The following is a 21,726-nucleotide window of genomic DNA, read 5'->3' on the forward strand; positions in this document are numbered from 1 at the left end:
TATTTGCATTCGAAATCTCCTGGCAAGGACTTAATGCACTTGATGTGCTACCATTCACAGCAGAGGTCCACATTCTGAGAAAGCATGGTTCTCAGTGGCGGTCATGTGCCCTTCCTGCACAATTACTTAATGGCTTCAGCAATTACGCATATCTACAGGAGTAGAAAAAAAAACGTAAATGTCAGTGAGTGGAAAAGAACTGATTTATGCCTTTTAGTCTGCAACAAAGCACCAGTTAGGAAGGTTTGTGACATTGTAAACGTATTCGATAAAGACAACACGGCTGAAATGGTACGCACATGCTGTAGATATATCAAGTACCATTTACAGTATGCAAATGTGAATTTGAGCTTCCAAATGCACAAATGCAGAAATTCCATCACTGGCCAGAGTTCAATAACTCTTCAGTCTTCAAGTGTGTGGATAATGGTCACTGTGACTGCACATCACTGCAATTCAAAACCTCAACTATCCATCACTGGACAACGTTTGCCACTAAAACAACATGGATAGGGGAGTGCGGGTAGACGCTGGTTTATCTCTGAGCTATTGTAAGTGATGAAGAGTGACGGACAGAAGAGCATGGGTACATACGATTCACAGAGCTCCATGTGGCAGCCTGCATTTTCACACTGCTACAGTATGTTTGTCAGCTACAGGCAACGCAGGCACTTACGCAGTGCCGTGGGCAAGCAGGGTAGTGTTCTGCCAGTGGACTGCGTCATGGGCACATGCATGTGCTGCGTACCATCACGGAGTCCCTGGTTTTACATGTCTGCATGGTTTGCAGTGACATGTTTGCAAGCAGGGACGATGCAAGGAGCACAAAGCAGCTTGAAATCCCATTTTACCTAAAGACACAACAGTGTTCTCCCTCAAAATGTCTTCATGTACACCGTGTACTATAAATGCGTCACTTGCTTGTCATTTGCTCACCTTAAACATTTCTTCTACTCGGCTTGTGTTGGGCGTTTTTACCACTTTATTGAAATGCAGATGGATTTGGGTTTATTATCTTCTGTAACATACAAATTTAGCTGCTTTGAAAAACTGCCCTCACTATCAAAGAGAAGCATGCCTCACACCTCTGATTTTTTCTTTGTCCTCTTTTTTTTTTTTTTTTTTTAATTCTAGTAGATTTGGATTTTGTTAGCTTTGAGGCACAGAAACAAATTCTGCATTCACAAGAATGCACAAGCAGGTTTGACAAGAAGAGGCTTCACTTCCACCTTTCTACAAGAGAAGAAAATCCTGATGAAAGACCATAATCGCTTTCAGCAATTGAGTGGAGATTAATATCCTTTTCTTGAAAAAAAAGGAAGAATGACTGAACAAAGGAATGAATAAACCGAGAGCATCAGATCATGTCACTGACATGGCAAGAAAATGTGCTGTTTAACAGGTTTCCTGTAGAGATTAGCACGGCACCCGTGGTGCTCGTCTCTACATTTACAACATGAGCAAAGTGATCTTTGAAGTGGAGGGGATTCACAGTCACAGCACTGAGTAATCGGGTATTCACTTTAATGTGTTTGAGTCAAACGCCTTGTGTGTCACAGGGCAGAGCTGTGATGTCTTACATTAGGGTTGCAGTATGGCGCCACAGACTGCTCTAATGTATATTTTGGGAGCGTACAGTCATCTGAATGCTCTGATGGAGGTCCCACGGTGTGTGAAACAGAGCAGGCAAGAGCATCTTTTTGATCATTGGAAACCATACACAAGAAACCTTCTGCTTCAAGAAAATGTTTATTTCGTTCATAAACTTTTCATAAAAATAACAACATCAATATTTATTTAAAGTATTGTAGAAACTGTGTATGTACAAAATCTTTACTTGAACAGTTAATATAACTTAAGGCGAGTTAAATAACTTTTTTTTGCAGTACCCTGTTGGTGACAATCTCACCAAACTGTCAACATTGTCCGTTTGGCTTCTTTTTTTTTTTTTTTTTTTTTTTTTTTTTGCTAAAGTGAACATTTCAGCACGGTATCAGAAGATACCAGGAGTCCAAACCTTTTCACCACCCAGGTCCACAGAAAGTCCACAGCAACTCGCAGCAATGTGTGCTACCTGATTACTCAAAAGCAATGTTTATATGATTTGCTAGTCATTTCTAGCTTGATTAAACATATTTCAGTACAGACTGTAAAATCATTTATATCCGTACCACAACTAGTTAACAAACTGGTCCCTTTTTAAATGTAGAACAGCAGTTTTAATGAGATAACTCTTATCATACCAACAATGGGATGAAGTGCGAAAATGTCTCTGATATCAAATTGTAACATTTAAAATAGTGTGTTACTAAACAATAGCCCTCGAAAACCAAGACATTATTGATGATTAAGAATACATTTCACCTTGATAAAGGACGCTCAAATGTGATAAATGTAAAATATACAGTTAGCTATAAAAATACAAAGAAGTACAGTAATACAAATATATTTATTTCCCATTTATGATATATCTTTCACAATTGTAATAATCCAAACAATTGTAACACAACACAAAGACCAATGACAAAAAAAACATTGACAGCCAAATGATAAGAAGTTAAACAAACACTAAATTTAATCAAATGAACATCTTCATGGACGAAGCCAAAAATATGTCAGCCTACATTCATGTCAATAACCCTCATGTGGAGTGAAGGAGTGCCTTGACAGTGGTTGATATTCCAGTTAAAGGAAAAATAAAACACTGACATAAACATGCATTTTAAGAAACATAGTCCAAACCATTGCTCTAAGAATGCTAAAAAGCAGAAAACAAGAATCTTAAATGGAGATATTAATAATCTGTAAGTGCAATCCATCCAGGCTCAGAGGCTGGAGGCGGGAGCTGTCCAAGAGAAGAGGTGCTGAACAGCAGTCATGCAATGCCGCAGCAGAGAGGTCTGGCTCTACTGACAGGAAGAGCAACAAGTCACTGCTCATCTGTTTACCCACTTTTACAACTTAAAGTCAGAAGCTTCTGCAGCAGACAATATGGCCGAAACAGACTTCTCTCTCCTTTCTGCAAACCCTCTTATGTCAGGCATTGGCCAACTCAGACATCAACTTGTAGTCAGCTGGCTTATCTTCCAAGACGGAGAGAGCCTAATATAGTATGTGTGGACACAAAGGCTCGTCTTCAAATTCCCTCGGGTAGAGTGAACGGCCACGCGCTCGTGCTCACCTGTGGCTTTATTTCCATTTTCTCCTTCTGTTTCAGGTGTACGCGTCCGTGCCGTTTCCGCTCGTCGCTGCGGGCGAACCGTTTGCCGCACACGTCGCAAGAAAACGGCTTCTCCCCGGTGTGAGTCCTGGTGTGGGTGGTGAGGTGGTCGCTACGGCTGAAACTGCGCAAACAGATGCGGCACTGGAAAGGTTTGTGGCCCGTGTGGATGCGGATGTGCCGGTTGAGCTCGTCCGAGCGAGAAAAGCGCCGGTCGCAGCTCTCCATGGGGCAGGCGAAGGGTTTCTCTTTGGCGGGGCCGTGAGAGGCCGCGGGGCTCTTTCTGGCCCGGGGGGGCTTGGGGGGACGGGTGGTGTAACTTTGGGCGAAAGAATCTGGCAACAAGGAAGAGTAGAGGATGGAGTCTATGGTGCTGGGTAGAGCTGGTGATGTGTATAAGGGATCACACTGGTTGGAGGGCTGTGGAGGCTCGGGGAAGGGTTTCAGGTTGGAGGAGAGGCCCATTGGAGGTGGGGGGAGGTAATTATTGTACAGGGGGCTGGAGTAGCTCTGGGAGCAGGTGTCAGAGAAACACGGTTCCTGTTTGATTCCACCCTCCACTTTAAACTCCATCTCTGGATTGGGACAAATGGGGGGAAACGTGTCTAAAAGTTCCTTAACATCCATCTGCTGATCGGGGGGGAAATCGCTCGACATCGGGAAGGTTTCACTCTGGAAACTCGTCTCCAAACAGTCAGACTTGTTGGTAAATGTGCCCCACTCGTAGCAGCTGCTTTCAAACTCATTCTTGACCACGACAGGGAAAGAAGCGGCCTCGGACTTTGGTTCATCCTTCTTCTGGTTGGGAGCTCGGGAAGAGCCGAAGCTCAGCTGGGAGGTGGACGGGTCTGTGGCCTGGCTTCCGGCCTGATCGTCGGGATACCTCGCGCACGTCTGGTCTGGGGAGTAAACAGGGGGAGGAGGTCCGGAACAGGTGTAGGGTTGCCTCTTGACATCCCCAAAACTGCCATTGCTGCTGTCCATGGGCGCAGGCGATGGGTAAGTTCCCCGACTGTTACCGCTGTGTTGCACTTCTGAAAGTGGCAGTGTGGAGATGCCCACGATCTCAGTGATCATATTGAGGAGTGTTTCGGTGCTGCACGGCGCTCCCTGAGATGCCTCCACATAAAAACTGCCGGAGTAGGCGAGCGAGGAGGGGGTGTAGGTGTCTTTTGGGCACTCGCAGGGGTTAAACGCAAATTCCGAGTTGGAAGCTTCGGTTTTGAGGGTTGCAGGGGCTCCTTCTGTTGAATTAGACACAGAGAAAACTTTGTCATCGCGGATGTTTTATATTTCAGAATCAAATTAAGGGAAGAAGAAAATCTGCGTTACATAAACATTCATGCGTATTTTGGCACAGGGGTGCCTTTTAAAAGACGCTTCGATATAGGCTACACGACTGCAGGAAAAGAGTTTTCTTTTTCCCTTTTCCCTCACATTTTACACATTAAAATTCTCTTGCATGCACATTTCATCGACCGTGCAAAGCTTCGAACTCACCGTGGCCAAACTGGGCAGGTACCCCTCGCTCTGCATCGACATACACCTCCTGGTTATCTTTCCGCGCGCTGTTTTCCATTCCCAGGGAAGAACTGTTGCAATTGTCAAACTGAGGATAAAAAGAATCTTTCGCATTCAAATCCATATTGTTCAACATAGTGATGCACTTAGAAGTCCGTCTCTTCCAGGGAAAAAGGTAAAGAGGGGGAAAATGTAAAACAAATTATGCAGATGGATGTTTTCTTTCAACCCCCCTTTTGATGGTTTTCAACAAATGATCCAAAGTGGTCTGTGTCAAAAGGTGTAAAAAAAGCAATTAAAGGTATTCCTTCTCGGCTCTGCTCCTCGGTAGGTGTTTGCTTGCTGTGGATTTCACATCAGCGACTTCCCCTCTCGCGCCTTTTATACACTTTGGCAGCTCCCTCGGCCCTCCTCCCCATTCATCAGCTCCAGTGAGAGGATTCCCCGCTGCGTGTAAACTTCATGCCCATATATGGACAGAGGATGTGACGGAGTCCCCCCTCCTCTCTAGCCCTCCCTCCTCCCATACCGGAGCGATGGAGTCTGACGTTGCAACAAGTGGCGACCAGTGTTTGATGGTAAAACATTATAATGTGTATCTTTACATATAATAATTAATCATTTTAATGAACAGAATATTCAGGTGTAGTCTGTGTTTAAAAAAACTCGGTTCTCTAGTACGAGCCTCCAGCCCACACTGAGGGTGTATCTCAGACGGCGCAGATACCCCCACAATCCGCCGAGTAGTTCTGACTGTCCTCTCATGGTGTGACAGATAAAACATGGCAGCGCTGTTTGACTGACAGGAGGGATAGTCAAGTTTTTGGGAGGTAGGAAGGCATGCAGCTGCTAAATCAGTGTAATCTAGTGGGTAATGTGCAGCTTAAAAACTCTTCACAGTGTTGGAGAAAGAACAGGGAATTCAGAAATCAAAAATTCACCTTTAGGACAATTTTATAATCTGTTTTTCCTATTTTGCAATATACCTTAAATGGTATTGCATATTTGGTGTACAAGGAACATCAAAGGACACAAGATTTGGTCACAAAAAAGCAACTTAATTCCACAGGATGTTTTACCAATTAGGCTATTCGGCTAAGTAAAAAAAAAACTAGATACCTCTGGTAGCTGCTATGCTTGTCCTATGGAAGCAATGATGGAAAAGACCTCATTAGCATCATTAAAAACAATACTGGACAGCAACATTAGCGGATATAAAGATGATAAACACAAGTGCATGGTCAGTATGAAATCACTGACACATTATGAGGATCAGGCTATTTAAGCCCATTATTATTATTATTCATTCTCACTATTTACCAATGTCCACTTCAAGCTTAGATCAGACTTAAGCCACCCATGATAGAAAGAAGTAACACCAGTACATATTGTAAAGGCCTGTATATTGCCTGAGAGAGATCTGCTCTTTGTAGAGCTGACAGCAGACACCGGTGATGTTTGTGATTCAAGGACATGTAATATCTGACTATTACATAAGCTAAAGTAAATGTAGCAAATGTAATGGAGTGCGACTTTAAGAGCCCCAAAGCAACACATTAAAGGACAATTAATGAAACGATTAAAGGAAGAACTCGAGAAACCACAAGCGGTAATAATTCTGAGTCTGCCAGACTGTCTTTGAATGCAAGCAATAGTTAACTGGTTACACAGAGCGACCTGCCGTCCAGTTTAACACATTGTAATTCCAGACTGTATGGCCTCCATATTTTCTAGCAGTTAAACTGAACGGCTCTTCCTTTCAGTCCACTGCTTGGATTTACTCACAAATTCGCTGCCTGGAAACCGTGGTGGCTTACACCATCAGGGCGAAAAACAGCAAAGCCCAGTCTAAACGAACCCTTGGCCTTTAAAAGCATTGAAGGGAGTCGATAACACCCCTGAGGTGTTCAGTGGTTGAACCCAACTGTTCACATGACATTTCAACCCCCAAAGCATTTTTTTTTTCTGTTTCGCATCTGTTGCTGGGTGCCCTCCGTGGTCACACTTCCTATTACAAAAAGTCGATACTCTTTCAGAGGACGATGCAGCCTGCAGGAGACCTCTGGCACCGGCTGGAGGTTCAGGACCATGGACAGCGACGGTGCTGCATTCAGCCGTGTAATCACACATGAACCGGCAGCATACACACACTTTACTTTTCCCTTTACACTAAATGGTCGCTGTGGATCTCTAGTCATGTCTACTGCGTTCTTTTGCGTTCCAAGACGAGTATTCTAATGTTAACTGTTAGCGCTACTCAATCCTATTAAGAGTCTTTTTGTTGTATGTTTATTTCTTGCAATAAAAAAGGTACAAGGCACAGACAATTCATTGTAATCAATATTTAACAAGGATGCAACATATCCTGTTCACAGTGGTTCTCAAGCCCTCCACTTAATTACAATTATGAGATTCATGTGGTTTACTTAAATATATGACTTAAATATATATATATATTCTACAACCTTCAACATGGAAATATTGTACTTTTACTCCACTACAATATACTTTATGTTAATACTTTTTAGATTTAAGATGCTGCTTTAAAAAAAGTTACCATTTAAAAATAGCTCCACGTCTACAGTTTCCGTGCTAATGCAAAGAAAAAGAAAAGAAAAAAAAATCTTGTCCGGAGAAAATGGCTTCTGAAAACGTCTTATCCCAACAATCTTTCGACCCTTTGTGAGGCCTTCATTGACAGCAAACGGTGACAAGGTCACAAGTGCACACGGCTGTACACAAGCAGGACTGTTTGAAAACGGCAGCCTTGTAAGTGAAATGGAACAAGGCTAGCGCAGAAACTCACAACCCTCACACCACTGCAGACAGACTTTTACCTATAACTTTTTTTACCTGTAATGAAAGGGCCACTGTGAGCTCAGACTGTCTGAATAGTATCCGAGTTTGCTTTGTGATGGACAAGATTAACTGAGGATAAAAAAGCTTGTGGGCAATATGGACTAAAATATATTGTGTCTCCTGCAGCTCAAATGCAAAGAGACTATTAGACATAATAGACAGCCTGCTTATGCTCGACTACTCAAATGTGATGTTATCTCCTTGAATACTGAGCGGTGGAAAATGTATCAAAGGATCTGTGAGTCGCTGCCCTGTCATCTTTTTAAGGTAGTGTATGATAATAGCGTATAAGCTCTTTCATTGCAGCGGTGACATTCTCCCGAACAAATGGTTTTCACCTCAGATGTGCACTCTAATTCTAGGCACAGAGATGTTTAGCTTTGAGGAACTGCCTCCAAGTAATCCAGAGTCTATTAAAACCAATCTGATCACACAGAGTTCAGATCACGGGATGCTGTTATGATAACTGCCGTGTGGCTAACCTCTCTCCTCCAGAAAATGCCACAGCACTGGGACTAAGTAATGGATTTATGTAATGTTAGCACTTACTGACATTATAGCGCAGGGGTAACTCCATACCTGTGAAAGTTAAATGAAAGCCTTTTGTTTTATTCCCTCGCATCTGAGCACTGCGAGACAAGTTCTCCCTTTTTCTAAAGGAACAGTCTCGAAGGTTTAGAAAGAATATAGAGCAACATAAAGCTGATTCCGTGTTTTAACAAGGATATTGACTTCAAAAGAGGTTCAAAGAAGTGGCTTAGGAAAGAAGATGAAACATTACTTCAATGAAAGGATATCCTGGCACTTCGACTGAATGGATCATTTCAATAAAGTGCAATTAAAACATGCTTTAATATCGTACTGACCTGAAATAGCTCCAACATGTAACACTGAATGTCTTTTTCAATACGCCAGTGCATCAATTTGTTAGTCTAAGTAAGCTAATTGAACCTGTCAATCTATCTACTTCATAACTTGAAAATAAACTGCGCATATGGCACCACTTAGAATTTGCCTTTTAATACATATTTAAACAAAGCAGCCACGTACAGCCGTACTATAAGGCTGTGCTTTCATCTGCACCTCAACATTAGCGCGCTAACATGATGATGTGAAGCAGTCATGAGGTTTATAATATGTTCACCATCTCAGATTAGCATGTTAGCATGCTAACATAGCAATAAACACAAAGTACAGTTGAGGCCGATAGCTGTGGCTCTTGTTTAGCTGGTATTTGGTCTTAAGCCAAAGGACTGGAAACCTGATGGTGCTGGAGTTTATTCTGAGACGCAGTACTCTTAGCATCACTAAAAATGCTCCTGCACGCTCAAACATGTATCATTTTACAGTTAAAAAATCTGCATTTGGCAAAGTATCGTAGTTTAGTCTCAACATGCCTAAAAATATCCACATCCTGATTGATACAGACATACTCTGACTTACATTTAGCTTTAGCAGAGCCATTCTCAGCCTGTTGATCGAATTGTTGATTACATAATTACAGCTGTATTGATTATGTATTTGACGGCTAATATTACCTTCATAATTTAAGTGAAAGCTTTGTGCCCCAAAGAAGGGTAAATACTTCTTTATCCAGTAAATGTTGCCCCCTGGCTGGGTTATTTTCAGGCTCTCTCCTGGACAGGCTGTGGGAGTTCTGCTTGCAGGTGGGAGCCTGGTAGAGTTGAAGAGGCAGTGACTGCCCTCTGAGATGGCTGCCTGCAAGATGCAGGATGGGCCCGACAGTCATGTCTGTTACTATTGTTGCTCTTCAGTGTTCATGAGTGTAATAATAATATAAAAAAAGAGCTTTTAGGAAACCACATATCAAAATAAAAGCCTTACCTTTTCCAAAACATATTTTGCTTTGCAAACACAGCGTGGAATCTACAAGCTGTGGCCTGTTGTTGATTTTGCTGAACTGTGCAGCAGCTAAACTATTGACAGAAACTAAAGGCACATCAATGTTACATGTTATTCTGTTCTGCCAATGGTAGCTTCAGAATTTAGCTCACGAATAAAACTATGCATGACCTCAAGTCTCAGGGACGGCAGTAGTCCCTGAGATATCATTGTTATTTTTAATTTTCAGAGATATCATCATGCTTTTGTTGTGAAAAGCACGCTGTAATTCTGGTGTAAGCTGAAGCAGATAAGTGGATGACTCTCACCCATTATTGAAAATCAGTTTGTATTCATCTATAGATTTACAAAGGGAAGTCTAAAATTAGTGCACTGTGCAGCTTCACTGTTGTTTACTACTCCTCAGATAACAACTGTCAAACCCAGACCAAACACTCTGAACATTTTAAATACAGAAATGTGAGCTGATTCTTTCGCCACATGTACATGACAGCAAAAAAAAATAGGCGATCATGTTTTACTTCTAATTCTTGCTCCAAAATGAAAATATGTCTCACTTCATGCACAGTAGCTCCTCGAAGTCTCAATGCCTTGGCACTCTGTCAACCAACTATGCAACCCACACTGTTTGAGAGTAAATAATAGAAGAACCTGATCCATACCAGGAACTCCACTGAGATGCAGAGGCTGCCATTGCTGTTTGAAATACAAAAACACTTAAAAGCAACCATGATGTGGAGAGGTTATACAGGAAATACTGTACCGGCTCTGCAGGAAAAAATGCAAGAAAAAAACTGAGATTTAAAAAAAAAAATGGTGGATTACAGCTTTAATGTGCATTTATATCACACAGTGAACACATTTACATTCAGCCTTAAGTGCTGCGTTGTACTTTTGACTAATACCTTTTTAAGTTTAGGTATGCAAAGCAGATTTTTTGGAGCAATCCTACGAAAGCCCGGGTTGCACAAGAGCCGGAGAAATCCATCTGCCTCCCCCAAATCACATTCTGACATGTCTCACAGTGAAATCTCCCCCCCAGGCGCTAGATGAGGGAACATCTTCAATCTAAACCTGGATACAATAGGGCCTGTAAGACACCGCAAAATGGATTGGGAGTGCTAAAACCACAGAAACCTCTGCCGGAAACACGACTTTCTATAAATACAGGATACTCGCCTCAGCTGCCAAGTTCGTTATTTTCTCTCCCTCTCTCTCTCTCTTTCTCTCTCTCTCTGTCATGTGGGGCTCTGCATGGTTATATATACTACATCATCATTCAAACACTGGGCAATTGGAAGAAAAATAGCACAAATAAGAAAAATGAAAGCAGCGGAAGCGTGGTTCTTCTTTTGAAGGAACATCTCTCTCCTGCTCTTCCTCTGAGAGTGGGAGTGGGTTAGGGAAGCCCGGTACCAGGCCCCGATGCTGCTGCTGCTGTTGGTGTGGCAGGTTTCCCGTGCGATCCAAAAATACTTTCGCACTCGCCCACTTTGGTCCCCAGCCGCCTGTACTCTTTGGTTCTACAACAGGGATGGGTGAGAATCATACTCGGCTCTCCAATCGTGATTGCGGAATGCCCCAGTGTTTCTTTAACCATGCCCCCAGACTCCTCCACACACATCGCGCTCGCATGGCTCCCAACTTGCCCTCTTCTGTGCTCGATCCATGCTCGCAGCTCTCTGCGATTCTTGGGCCTGATCCAAATACTGGTACCTGCTGTTACCTAACTGCTGCAGGAATCCATGAAGCAGAAGAGTGAATATTCACGTTTTCTTTTAATGACAGCATCTCTACAACTCATTTAAAAAATGTTTCATTCAACCTGCACGCTCAGATAACTGCTGCTGTTAGATAACATCAGATATTGTGTCAAAATGCAAATATCTAGGGTATTTGTTCACCAGATAAAACAACAATCTCTTTCGACTGAAGCTCAATAACATCCACAACACAAAATCATTATCATACAACATGGGACTAATTGCATGTAGTGTTGACCAACAGAAGTTAAAACGTCTACATATTCTCGTCTCTGACTCATCTGCACCCACACTGATTTCTATTTGTTGCACTTTCCCCAGTCCATTGACACTGCAGCGTGTATGGAACGATATGAATGTTAATAATCAGAAATAACTGTTTCCATCAAGGCTGTATCGATGCAGTCATTACAGGGACGTGCAATGCAAACGGATTCAAACAAATAGCTAACAGCAGACATGTGAGGAAACAGATGAAGAATGTTAAGAGCTTGCAGCTAACAAAAGTAACTATGGAAACGGCCAGCTCTACATTGCACTAGCTTCCACAGCTCTCTCCAGAAATAAAAACTGTTGGGCTAAGAGCGAATCAGGTAAAGACAAAAGATCCCGGGTGAACCTATTTATAGTGGGCCTTACATAACATACATAGACCTATGTTGGCTGAGGCAAGTTTGGTGCTCAGCAGCAGGCTTCTGGGGGGCAAAGGCAGAGTACAGAGAGCTGGAGATACTGGATCCTGGAGGGTGTTTTACAGAAAGACATGAAGTATAAACAGCAATTAGGCCAGAGTGGATGATAATGCTGAGGGCGAGTGATTTAAATAGAGGGAGGAAGGCTTGCTGTTTTGATGTGAGGGAGAACAAACACTGTTACACTGTCCTGGGAGGGCAGTGATGTCAAGGCCGGAGTCCACGGACAGCATTAACATGTGGTGAGCTAATGAGAATTGACACATTAAACAGCCCATAATTGTGTGGCTTTAGGTTAGGATACACACCGACAGAAAAAAATGCGTACGTCACACGTTGCAGAAATTCTGAGTCAATCGCCAAAAAGCCTTATTTAATTGTACGGGGAGGCAAAAAAAAAAAAGTACACACACACACACAGACACACAGTATCATTTGGCCCCTGACAAAACATCTGACATCTCCAGTGAGATGATATGAACACACAAAGCCCACATACGCACAGAAAAGCTGTGTGAGAGCGGCTGTAATGCAGGAGCAGTGATCATGTAGAAATACAGCCTGCCACCATATCTTAAATCCAAATTGAGCCATTAGCATAATTATCCACTTACACTGCTTTAATTCTAAGTAGCTCTCCATTGTAAGTAAAATGATAGCTAAGCTGTATTCAAAAAGCCTCTTTTCCACTCACAAATGCCTTATTAATTAGCTCCCTCTAGCATAAGTTCCCAGTAATTACATTCAGTACAGCAGTCAGCGCTACAAGGGGGGTATTTCAAGCAACTATTAGACAACTTTATAATTACTCTGCAGATGTATAATGATTTCCACCACAAAAAATATTCTAATTCAACACTGAGGGGCAGCCATTTGGACACCGCGTTCACTCCATGTTCAGTGCACTCACCAGCCAATTCATTGGCAGTAGGCAATCATGAAATATCCCCTATATAGAAGCTCTGATAAGGTTGGGATGATATGCAAATGAATAGTCCCTGACTCATCTGTTTATTATGCAGTCACATTAGTTAGCTCTGATGCTGTTTGGCTATTATCCCATCTCACTGTGAAAAAAGGGTCTTGGGTGAGGGGGATGGATTGCGCAGTGAGTGCTTTAGTCACACAGATTGTCCGCACTCTTCAAAGAAATAAATGCATTTTCAACTGTAGTTGCATTGAGGGGATGTGGAATCCATTTCCCTCTGAGAGAAACAGCGAAAGGCAGAGGATATGGCTCATCTGTGTCCAAATCCCTAGACATTGGGATTTGCGTTAGCAGGTCAAAAGGTCAAATGATAGGCTTGTTTCTCCTACGACACAGCCTGAAGGCAATCATTGCACATTGATACATCATACGCTCCTTTTTGAGATTCAAACCCCGCAAAGATTCAGCCCTAAAATGATTGAAAAGTGCAGAAAGGGTGAATCTGAAACCCTTCTCAAGATGCACACGAGTGTTTATTCATGTCGCTTCTCAATATCTATCTTTTTATGAGTAGAAAATCTGAGAGAGCTGTTGCCTCAAATAAATGTGGTAAAACTACCAGCCGGTAGCTTCACAGTCTATCTGCTGTTCTGCAAACTGATAGAGGCACTATTTTTAGCCATGCAACCTTAATGCACTGTGCCAAGCCTTCAACTATACAACTGCACATGTAGCACATTCAAAGGATTCATGAAAGTGTAGAGGTTGTAGCCCGGTGGTCATACACACAGACCGAGAGCCCGTATCATTGCTCTCAATACTCACGTTTTATGTTTGGTGTCAAAGTATTAATAAACACATTGCCACTGTTTGCCCTGGTGTGTGAATGTAAGCCAGCCTATGTCAAGGAGTGAAAAGAATTTGCCATCGATGTAGTCTCCGTGCCTTTTGATTTTAGCTAATTAAGCACCGAGCCCTCGCAGCAACTGCGCTCCATGGAAACCATGCAAAACAGCAGCTTGACGTCAGCTAGAGGCCTTCGGATGTGCCATCCGACAAAAGCAAGAGGACAGGGCTGCTGTACTTAAGGTCACACTGTGTTAAAGCTACAGTCGGTTGTGACTGACAGAGGTTTGCCGACACCTGCACTGAAAATGTGAGGAGGTATTAACTGCAAGCTGCAGGCAGGTAACAATTTTGGCTTTGTAGTCATATTGCATGAAAATCAATCAGTAGTTATTCTTCTGTTAAACCTGCTATTGAAGCTGTACTCTGAGGTTAGTATACCCTCTTTACTGTACGTTCGTTGACTATTATAACCATTCATTCTTAGGCTTTTTTGTATTTTTAATAATAAGCACTCCTTATGGGATTATTGAACAGAAAACACAAGAAAAAGGAGTCATTGTGCTAACTAACAATAAGGGCTACTGTACTAATCCCAGATTATACTTGCTAAACGAGATATAAAATGTGCACACATTCAAAAACTTTCAGACAGATTTACTGTACATGTATGTCCTCTAACATCAGGGATGAGCCACAAAAATCAAGCTTAAATTATAAAGGATGGATGTATACCGTTGTTTTTCTTCTACGGCAGTCTTAGCAGAGATTGTAGTAGTAGTATTACTAAAAAAGAACAGTATAACAAAAAAAATAATCAAACCGTTTATTGTTTTGGACATAACAAAACCAACGTCACAGTCGATGTACAGTAGCTTTCCCTGCCAGTAAAACCACAGGCTGTGGATACAAAATATGGCTGCTTTAGAAGCAGTGATTTAAGAAATGACGAGCAAGACTGTATCGAACCGTTTTTAAAGACTGTGATCAAACAATTAAATATGAAACTTTTCAATCATTAAGACAGACAACTGAGGACATGTAATTTAAGAGAAATGGCACAATAAAGTAAAATGTCCCTCATTTGTTTAATGAATGCACAACTTGCTCGTTTATGCACTCACTTCAAGATAGAAACGGAAAATCTGTTGTTCATGTAACACGTCACACCTACAGTGTGTAAGCATGATTCCCCCGCCTCGCACAGGAGGAACAGCAGTTTCCTGCAGATTGAAGGAAAATACTCTTGACTGCTTTTCCATATTCAAACACTGCAGTTGAAGCTGCATGTGCTTCAAGTTGAGAAAGGGATAAGTTCAGTAAGTGTGTTCTAAATGCATCCTAAGTGTAGGCCTATAACTGAAGCACTAGACAGTGCATGGCACCTAATACAGCAAAGACAGGTAGGCTGCACTTACTTGTTTGAAACTGCTCTTAAGGGAATACCTGTGTGTTCGTATAATTTAAGTTTAATGTGATAATGTGATAATGACCTGTTCAGATAGATCTCCAGCAGACCTAGCCTTGGTTGGGCAAATTGTAACTACGCATTTAATATTGGGTAGGTTTTATATAATAACACTATAAGCAAGCCATTGAGGAATCTTTGTAAACAACCAAGATGGCTGCTTGCGATGTGGAAGGTTCTCATCCCACTATAACGTTCATGTTGGGTACAAAGTTTGGCTTCTCAAGTATGTCCTGCCAAACGTCAGTGTTATGTTGACCTAGAAGCCATAAGAATTGGATGCTGAGAGAAGCTACCTAACCTAGCAGCTTACAGCTATGTCACATGTTTCCTTGTTCTGATTGGATGTAGCTCTAACCAGTTGCTTTGAGAGACATTTTGCTTTCCGCCTGATAATAATGAAAAGTGAACAGAGTGGTTCCACACTGACTCACATTTGGAAACTGGTCTGGTAATGCCAGGCTAATAATTTGCAGCTGGATCTTGAAATTACAGATTTTCAATGATTAGAAGAGATTCATCAACCAGACGAGAAATGTAACTACACATCTTAACACCTGATCGTGTCGTCGTCCCAAATAAAATAAAGGTCAGTATCTCAGAACAGATGAAATCTACAGTATCAGTACTGTTCCGCCATCATTAATACTGTCAGGGCAGACCAGCCGGTGAAGGGGTGGCTTCCTTGCCCCCTGCCCGTGCTGTCATTGTACTGTTCCCATATATAACCTGTTTCCACATACTGTCTGTAAACATTGTTGATAATGTTAGTCCTGAGTTCTTCATAAAGAGCAGCTGCCTTCTCTTGGTATGGTCCTTCTGTGTTGGCGTAGTGGTGCAGGGCTCTGACTGCCAAGTAGTTGATGTTAATCCATACGGGTCCCCTCCAGTAGGGGGCATCGTGTTCTGTGTTTCGCTTCATATACAGAGGATCAGCCTTAGAAAGTGAGCGCAGGCCGTAAGGTGTCCACAGCTTATTGGAGTCTCGAATGTCCCGGAAGATATGTTCTAGCTTGGGTGAGTCTGGTGTAAGAATGTGAAGTAAGAAAGGGAACAAGCTCACATAACCCAAAGCATTCACATACTGCTGCTTGGGGGCCCGGCGGACTGAGCGCACGAGGCGCGCTACAGGGAACTGATGACGAGGTTGTCCGGGTGGCACATACACCTTCTCCTGCTGCAAGGACACAGCTTGGGTGTGGTTTCCAAAGTCACTGAAAGCGCGGAGTTGCTCTGACCAGTGGAGCTCATTCAGGAGGTTGTTGTCAGTGAGCACTTGGTGAGAGAGTTCGTAGTCCTGGTGGGACTCGCCTAGAAGCTGGGCTATACTGGCCATGATGCCAGAGGATAAGGCCATCCAGCAGTGCAAATCCACATGGCGCTCATCTGCTGATGGGTGTGAGGCTCGTGGGTAGTCGTCCAGCCCAGAAGTCAAGGTCTTGGGATTGAGGAAGAGATTGGTGTCCTTGTCACGTCCACGCCAGCGGTAAGAGTTTGGTAGGGGCCCTGTCTGCGTGGTGTTGTACCACTCAAACCAGGTCTTCAGTCTGGGGAAGAGCCTTCGGAGAAAAGGCAAAGTCGGTTGAGATGCCGCGCTCTCTGGATTTGAAGAAAGCTGTTCAATAAGCTCCTGAAGAGCTAAGAAAAGAGTAGGGGGGTTGGCGTTCTCGTTCCGCTGGACTACAAACTCAGCTGGGACTTTACTGCGAGCCTCGTCCCCCAGGATCTGCTCACGGGGGATCCAGCCCTCCATATTCATCAGGTCTATCCAGTGGGCAATAGCCTCCCTTGTCACCTGTGGATCCCACTTGCTGAGCAGCAGCTGGTGAAAGCCCTCATCCCAAAGGAAACCTCTGGGGAAGAAAGATCGCGATGGTACGGCGGTGAATAAAGAGCCTTCAGGGTAGAGGAGCGGGTATTCATTGTAGACGGACTGAACTACTGACTGGCCGTAGAAGTACCCCATCCCACCCAGCATATTGCTGAGCGCCGCCTTGCCAAACTTAACATGTGCATGGCTATAGGCTTTGCTGTCAAGCCCAAAAGTCTTTTCAAACTTTGCGTCAAACTCAGCTTTCCTCTTCTCCAGCTCCTGAGTCATGATGGCGCCCACGAGTTGGTTAGGACGGTTGTGGACGCTTCCGGACTCAAACAGGACTTCAATCTGGAACGGCGTCTGGACGGTCACCTGGTGAACAACAAAGTCGCTCTCTTTCCTCACGTCAGCAGGTTTCTGTTGGTTTTGATGGTGGGGGGGCTTGTAGGTGTCTACAGCTATGTAATGCCTCTTCTCACCAGAAGGAGGGCTGTAGACAAACCTGCGGTTGAGACTTTGCTTAACAATGTCTGTCAGCTTCTCCAATCCAGGAGAGACCGTCTGGAGATAGTTGTAGCTGGAAAGACAAGAAACGTTAGCTGCCCAGTTTTCCCAATCAAAATCAACGCAGTGACATAAGCCTTTAAAGTAGTTATAGTCATCCACTGACACACGAGTGATCTCAACTGGACTAGCTATGTTTGCGAAGCACATTTGGATAAAGCCTGAAGGCATGGCTGTAAAAACTTTTATTGTACTAGTGACTCAGAGGTTAAGGGACCGGTCACAGTGCAGTCAGATTCTAAGCTCCCACTTTCACTTCATCATCCATCTTCCTACAATAAATCATAGCCCAAAAAATTCTTATAATTTCTATCAATGCATACTGTACCTTTCTATTTTGCTATGCTGGTCTCCTCTGTCCCTCATGCACATGTGAAATATTGGTGCTCCCTGTGAGACTCCTGATCCACTCAATACAAGAAATACCGCGATGATGAGGCGAATTAACACCGTAACTGATAAAACTGACTCGAGCACCAGAGCCCTTATGGTACGGGTCTGCTTTTCTTTTCTTATTCAAACTTGATACATTTTAAATTTAATAAACATTCAGCAAACTTTGACTCAAGAAAAACTATTTTTCTCCTAAATTCAGTGTGTTTTTGGATGAACAAATCCTCCTTTTGCTGCCATCTAGCGGCTGGATTTTCTCCTTAACCCAGCAGTAATGTATGGTCACACTACAATACGACATGACATTTTACTGAGTACCATCTAAAGGTCACACATCTGATGTTGGGAATCAAGAGAGTTGCAACAGACTTCAAAATTGGAGGGGATATTTGGACAGGGCTTTTCTATTATTAAAGAAAAATGTTGTGATTCATCACGCTGTTAATAACAGTGCAGTTATGCAATTTTATGCACGGATATTTTACTCATATGCAGCCACTATATGACGATGTCTTCTCAATTTTCTATGGAGGTGTATCTGTCAGCCTGATTAAACTGAGCTCTGGCAGTTACTCTACACTATGTTCCCTCCAGCTTCCTTGTGCATGGTCACTCATTGCAGCTGACTTTACCATTCACGCCTGTGTTCCTGTATTTTTACCTGGCATACTTAGCATTGGATAATTCCCCGGTAACTGGCTTTCTGAAGGTAATCTTGAAGTTTCCAAGCTCCTCTGAGAAGCCAGTGATAGATGCGAGGCGGTTTCTCTCCTCAACGTGAGCCTCCAGTGACCCCTGAGTGTCTGCTGCTGCGTAAAACATCAGGGAGATGACTGGCGCTTGAGGGGCAGAGCTCTGGAGGGTGGACACAAAAAATATACATATATTATTAAAAGTCTTACCTACAATTTCCTGGTAACATTTTACATGTACAAAACATATTTGGGTCATGTGTGAAATGGACTCACATGCTGTTTAGCAGTGATTCTCCAGGTCCAGTCTCCTCCGTGATCCCCTCCCATCTTCTTAACAAACTCTGTAGTCAGTGTGAAATCATTGTCTCGGATTTCTTGGACACCAAAGGTGATCCCATCATGCATCAGCCAGCCATAGCCTTGTAATCGATCCCCTTGCTCACAAGTGTGCCTCAGGTTTACATCCATGTCAGAAAACTGACGCATCCACATCATGCCTGAGGAGACAGAACCATCAGAGTAGAAACACTGGTTGTACAGCACAGTAAAAACTGGCTACGTGCACCATGTAAGCAGCCACCTGGGTTTTGAGAACAGCAGTGCTTAATTATCTGTTTTAACTCAATATTAGTAAATGTAGTGCAGTTTGTGCTGTCAGCTAATTAACAATATTGGTCATCCAAATTGGCTGACAGGGGAAACAGTGCTAGGAACTGTGGCCAAAATTCACTTGAATTTGACAAGTGCCTGGGCTTCTTTCCCAACTTGTCCCTGATGTAGTGCAATTAAATAGTGAAGATTTGATTTGTGCAGTAGAGCAAATATACTGTCAAAGCAAAGGATGGTTTAAAGGAAAAATCCTCCCATGAAACATGACTTCAATTATTCCAGTGAAATGACAGTAAAGACAGTACCTTCAAAACAGTGTGTCAGTATAATACTAATATTTTGATTTGATATACATAGTTTTAGATTTTGGTTATATAGTGATCAAGCACCTTAAGTAGCTTCCAGATAGGTAAAATCATTTATGTGTCAGCCTACCTGTTACAATGGAACTGGGACTCCTGGTTTTCATGCCAAAGTACACCTGAGGCCTGTATGAGCCCCAAAACCTCTGTGGGGAAACTTTGGCATTGCTGCTATTGGCATCCAGGACAGGGGTTGATGGATGCAGAGTCACCACCCGCTTGGCCAGGCTGGACCGCATGTAGAGCGCATAAAAGAACCAGATCAGGCTGAATATGCAGAGGCCAATGGAGATATTGATGAAGACTTTTCCAATATCAACTTTCTTCTTCTTTTCTTTGCGGTGAAATGCAGAGGGCTTCTCATCTTTCCTCGGCGGGGGAGCAGCTTCACCGGTCACCACCCTCTTCCTCTGCCTGCCCATCCTGCCCTTCTGAAGCTGGAGACACGAGCGGGAGGAGGGAGGAACATAACTTTATTTAACATATTAATAAACTATGAACAAATGTAATCCAGTGTCAAGGAGTTCTTTTGCAATTATTAACTTAACATTTTAAACATCTTCCCCTATTCTATGCAGGACTCTATGATCAGAACCAACTTTACTAAAGTGAACAACATACAGTGTAAATGAACACATCATTTCATTATTTTACAGCACAGAATCCAATAATTATTCCACCTTTGATATCCCAGGACTAATTTCAGATTCTGCACAGCTTTCGAACTAAATAAACTGCAGAAAAAACTACTCTTTCATTCCCCTTAAAATCTTAAAGCTATATTATCAGCTAGTCGTCATGACTACTGTTTATACTGATATATTACTTGTCACTTGGTTGTTGATCTTTTTGGTCTAAGATACACTACTCATTTGAAGGTTTCCAAGTTTATTAGGTACATCTAGGTAAACCTTTTGTAACTAATGCATTAATCAATTGCACTTTAAATAAGGTTATAATCTTCAGTTTTTGTTGAAATTGTTAAGAGAAGTTATGATTCATCTTAATGGTCGTTTTGGAGCCTAAAAGATGTCTGCCTCCAAACTGACCATAAAACTGAAAGAAACCCTCTTTAAACTGCTTCAAACTAAATGTGAACATTATAATTTCCATAAGAGTATGATAGATTGGAGTAGTGGTGTACTAGACGGCATACAATAGAGCAACCATACAATAAATAAACTCGCTGCTGTTCTGAGCCCTAAAAGAGCCTTCTGTAACGTACGTTAAGTTCACGTCAAGCTGAAACAAAAAGCTGTCTGGTTTAACGTTAAAGGTGCATGCCGGCAGAAATGGCGATATTACGGCCCCGACCATTGTATAAACTACAATAGTTTTCTATGCAAAGTTTCTGCAATTAATGTGGCGACCACCGACACCTGTTCTTACCAGAAAGCATTCAGTCGGTGACTCGCCTCTACGCCCCGGCAATGCAACGTTGCCTGAAGGCTGCACGCTACTCGCTAGTGGTGTCGTAATGCTAAAGCTAGTTTGAGCGTAACTGATCTTTCTGTCGCATTATAATGTGACTTAATTATGTCAGCAGCTAATAAAATATGGGGTCAATTCTTAGTTTTAGTTTGAAGTTCATTCAGTAAATGGTTACCGACCTGTCAAAATAGGAGAATCTCAGCTGCTCATTATCCGTTGCTAGCTTACTAGCTACTTCCTGGTTACTATTCATTTCCACTGACGTGTAGTCCGCTCCTCTGTGTACGTGTGTGACGTCATCAATTGCCCTCCTGCTCGCTCATCTAACTACTAAATTAACTAAATATATTTAATTCAAAACTTATTCAAAAGTATAAAACATCTCTTCTTTTGTATATTTTTGTCTGACTCATAGTATTTTACTGTAAGCCAGAGAAAAAATGTTTCTATTTCTTGTCTTATTTCATTTTCTTATGTATTTATAAGATATATAGATACAGATGTAAGATGGAGGAAGAAAAGGGAAAAAATGTCTGTATAACTTTCTGAAACTGAAATAAAAACTAAGTAAGAAACTAATTTAAAAAAAGTATAAAATCCTCCCTATCGTTAAAAATACACTTACTCCATACTATGCATCCCCTTTCATACATGTATGTGATGTTTTTATTATAAGAGATAGGTGGAACAAATCAT

At 42.4% G+C, this 21,726-nt stretch overlaps 2 protein-coding genes across 3 annotated transcripts; both read right to left on the reverse strand.

The window, feature by feature from the left end:
• Positions 1 to 1,935: 1,935 nt before the first annotated feature.
• Positions 1,936 to 5,076, reverse strand: LOC138594791 (early growth response protein 2b). The gene is made up of 2 exons (XM_069666020.1): positions 4,721 to 5,076; positions 1,936 to 4,464 (listed from the first exon to the last, which is right to left on the reverse strand). The coding sequence occupies exons 1-2, from the start codon at positions 4,875 to 4,877 to the stop codon at positions 3,137 to 3,139; spliced, it is 1,485 nt and encodes a 494-aa protein (XP_069522121.1). The 5' UTR covers positions 4,878 to 5,076; the 3' UTR covers positions 1,936 to 3,136.
• Positions 5,077 to 14,522: 9,446 nt separating this feature from the next.
• mogs (mannosyl-oligosaccharide glucosidase) lies at positions 14,523 to 21,261 on the reverse strand. Of its 2 annotated transcripts, none has more exons than XM_069665886.1 (5): positions 21,210 to 21,261; positions 19,673 to 20,036; positions 18,902 to 19,125; positions 18,595 to 18,788; positions 14,523 to 17,553 (listed from the first exon to the last, which is right to left on the reverse strand). In XM_069665886.1, the coding sequence occupies exons 2-5, from the start codon at positions 20,019 to 20,021 to the stop codon at positions 15,783 to 15,785; spliced, it is 2,538 nt and encodes an 845-aa protein (XP_069521987.1). In that variant the 5' UTR covers positions 20,022 to 20,036; positions 21,210 to 21,261; the 3' UTR covers positions 14,523 to 15,782. The 2 variants fall into 2 exon arrangements, with proteins under 2 accessions (XP_069521987.1, XP_069521988.1); XM_069665887.1 differs by lacking the exon at positions 21,210 to 21,261 and adding an exon at positions 20,989 to 21,010.
• Positions 21,262 to 21,726: the final 465 nt, after the last annotated feature.

The sequence above is a fragment of the Semicossyphus pulcher genome, unplaced genomic scaffold (genome assembly GCF_022749685.1).
Source record: "Semicossyphus pulcher isolate SPU_LCO1_2020_fin unplaced genomic scaffold, fSemPul1.0.p SCAF_17, whole genome shotgun sequence".
In the NCBI taxonomy this organism is placed as follows: Eukaryota; Metazoa; Chordata; class Actinopteri; order Labriformes; family Labridae; genus Semicossyphus; species Semicossyphus pulcher.

Coding starts and splice junctions, on each gene's coding strand:
- LOC138594791 (XM_069666020.1), bottom strand. CDS start 4,877: ATGTTGAACAATATGGATTTGAATGCGAAAGATTCTTTTTATCCTCAG. Junction 4,465..4,720: donor ACCTGCCCAGTTTGGCCACG/GTGAGTTCGAAG, acceptor CTAATTCAACAG/AAGGAGCCCCTGCAACCCTC.
- mogs (XM_069665886.1), bottom strand. CDS start 20,021: ATGGGCAGGCAGAGGAAGAGGGTGGTGACCGGTGAAGCTGCTCCCCCG. Junction 18,789..18,901: donor GAATCACTGCTAAACAGCAT/GTGAGTCCATTT, acceptor TCCACCCTCCAG/AGCTCTGCCCCTCAAGCGCC. Junction 17,554..18,594: donor TCCAATGCTAAGTATGCCAG/GTAAAAATACAG, acceptor TTGTCTTTCCAG/CTACAACTATCTCCAGACGG.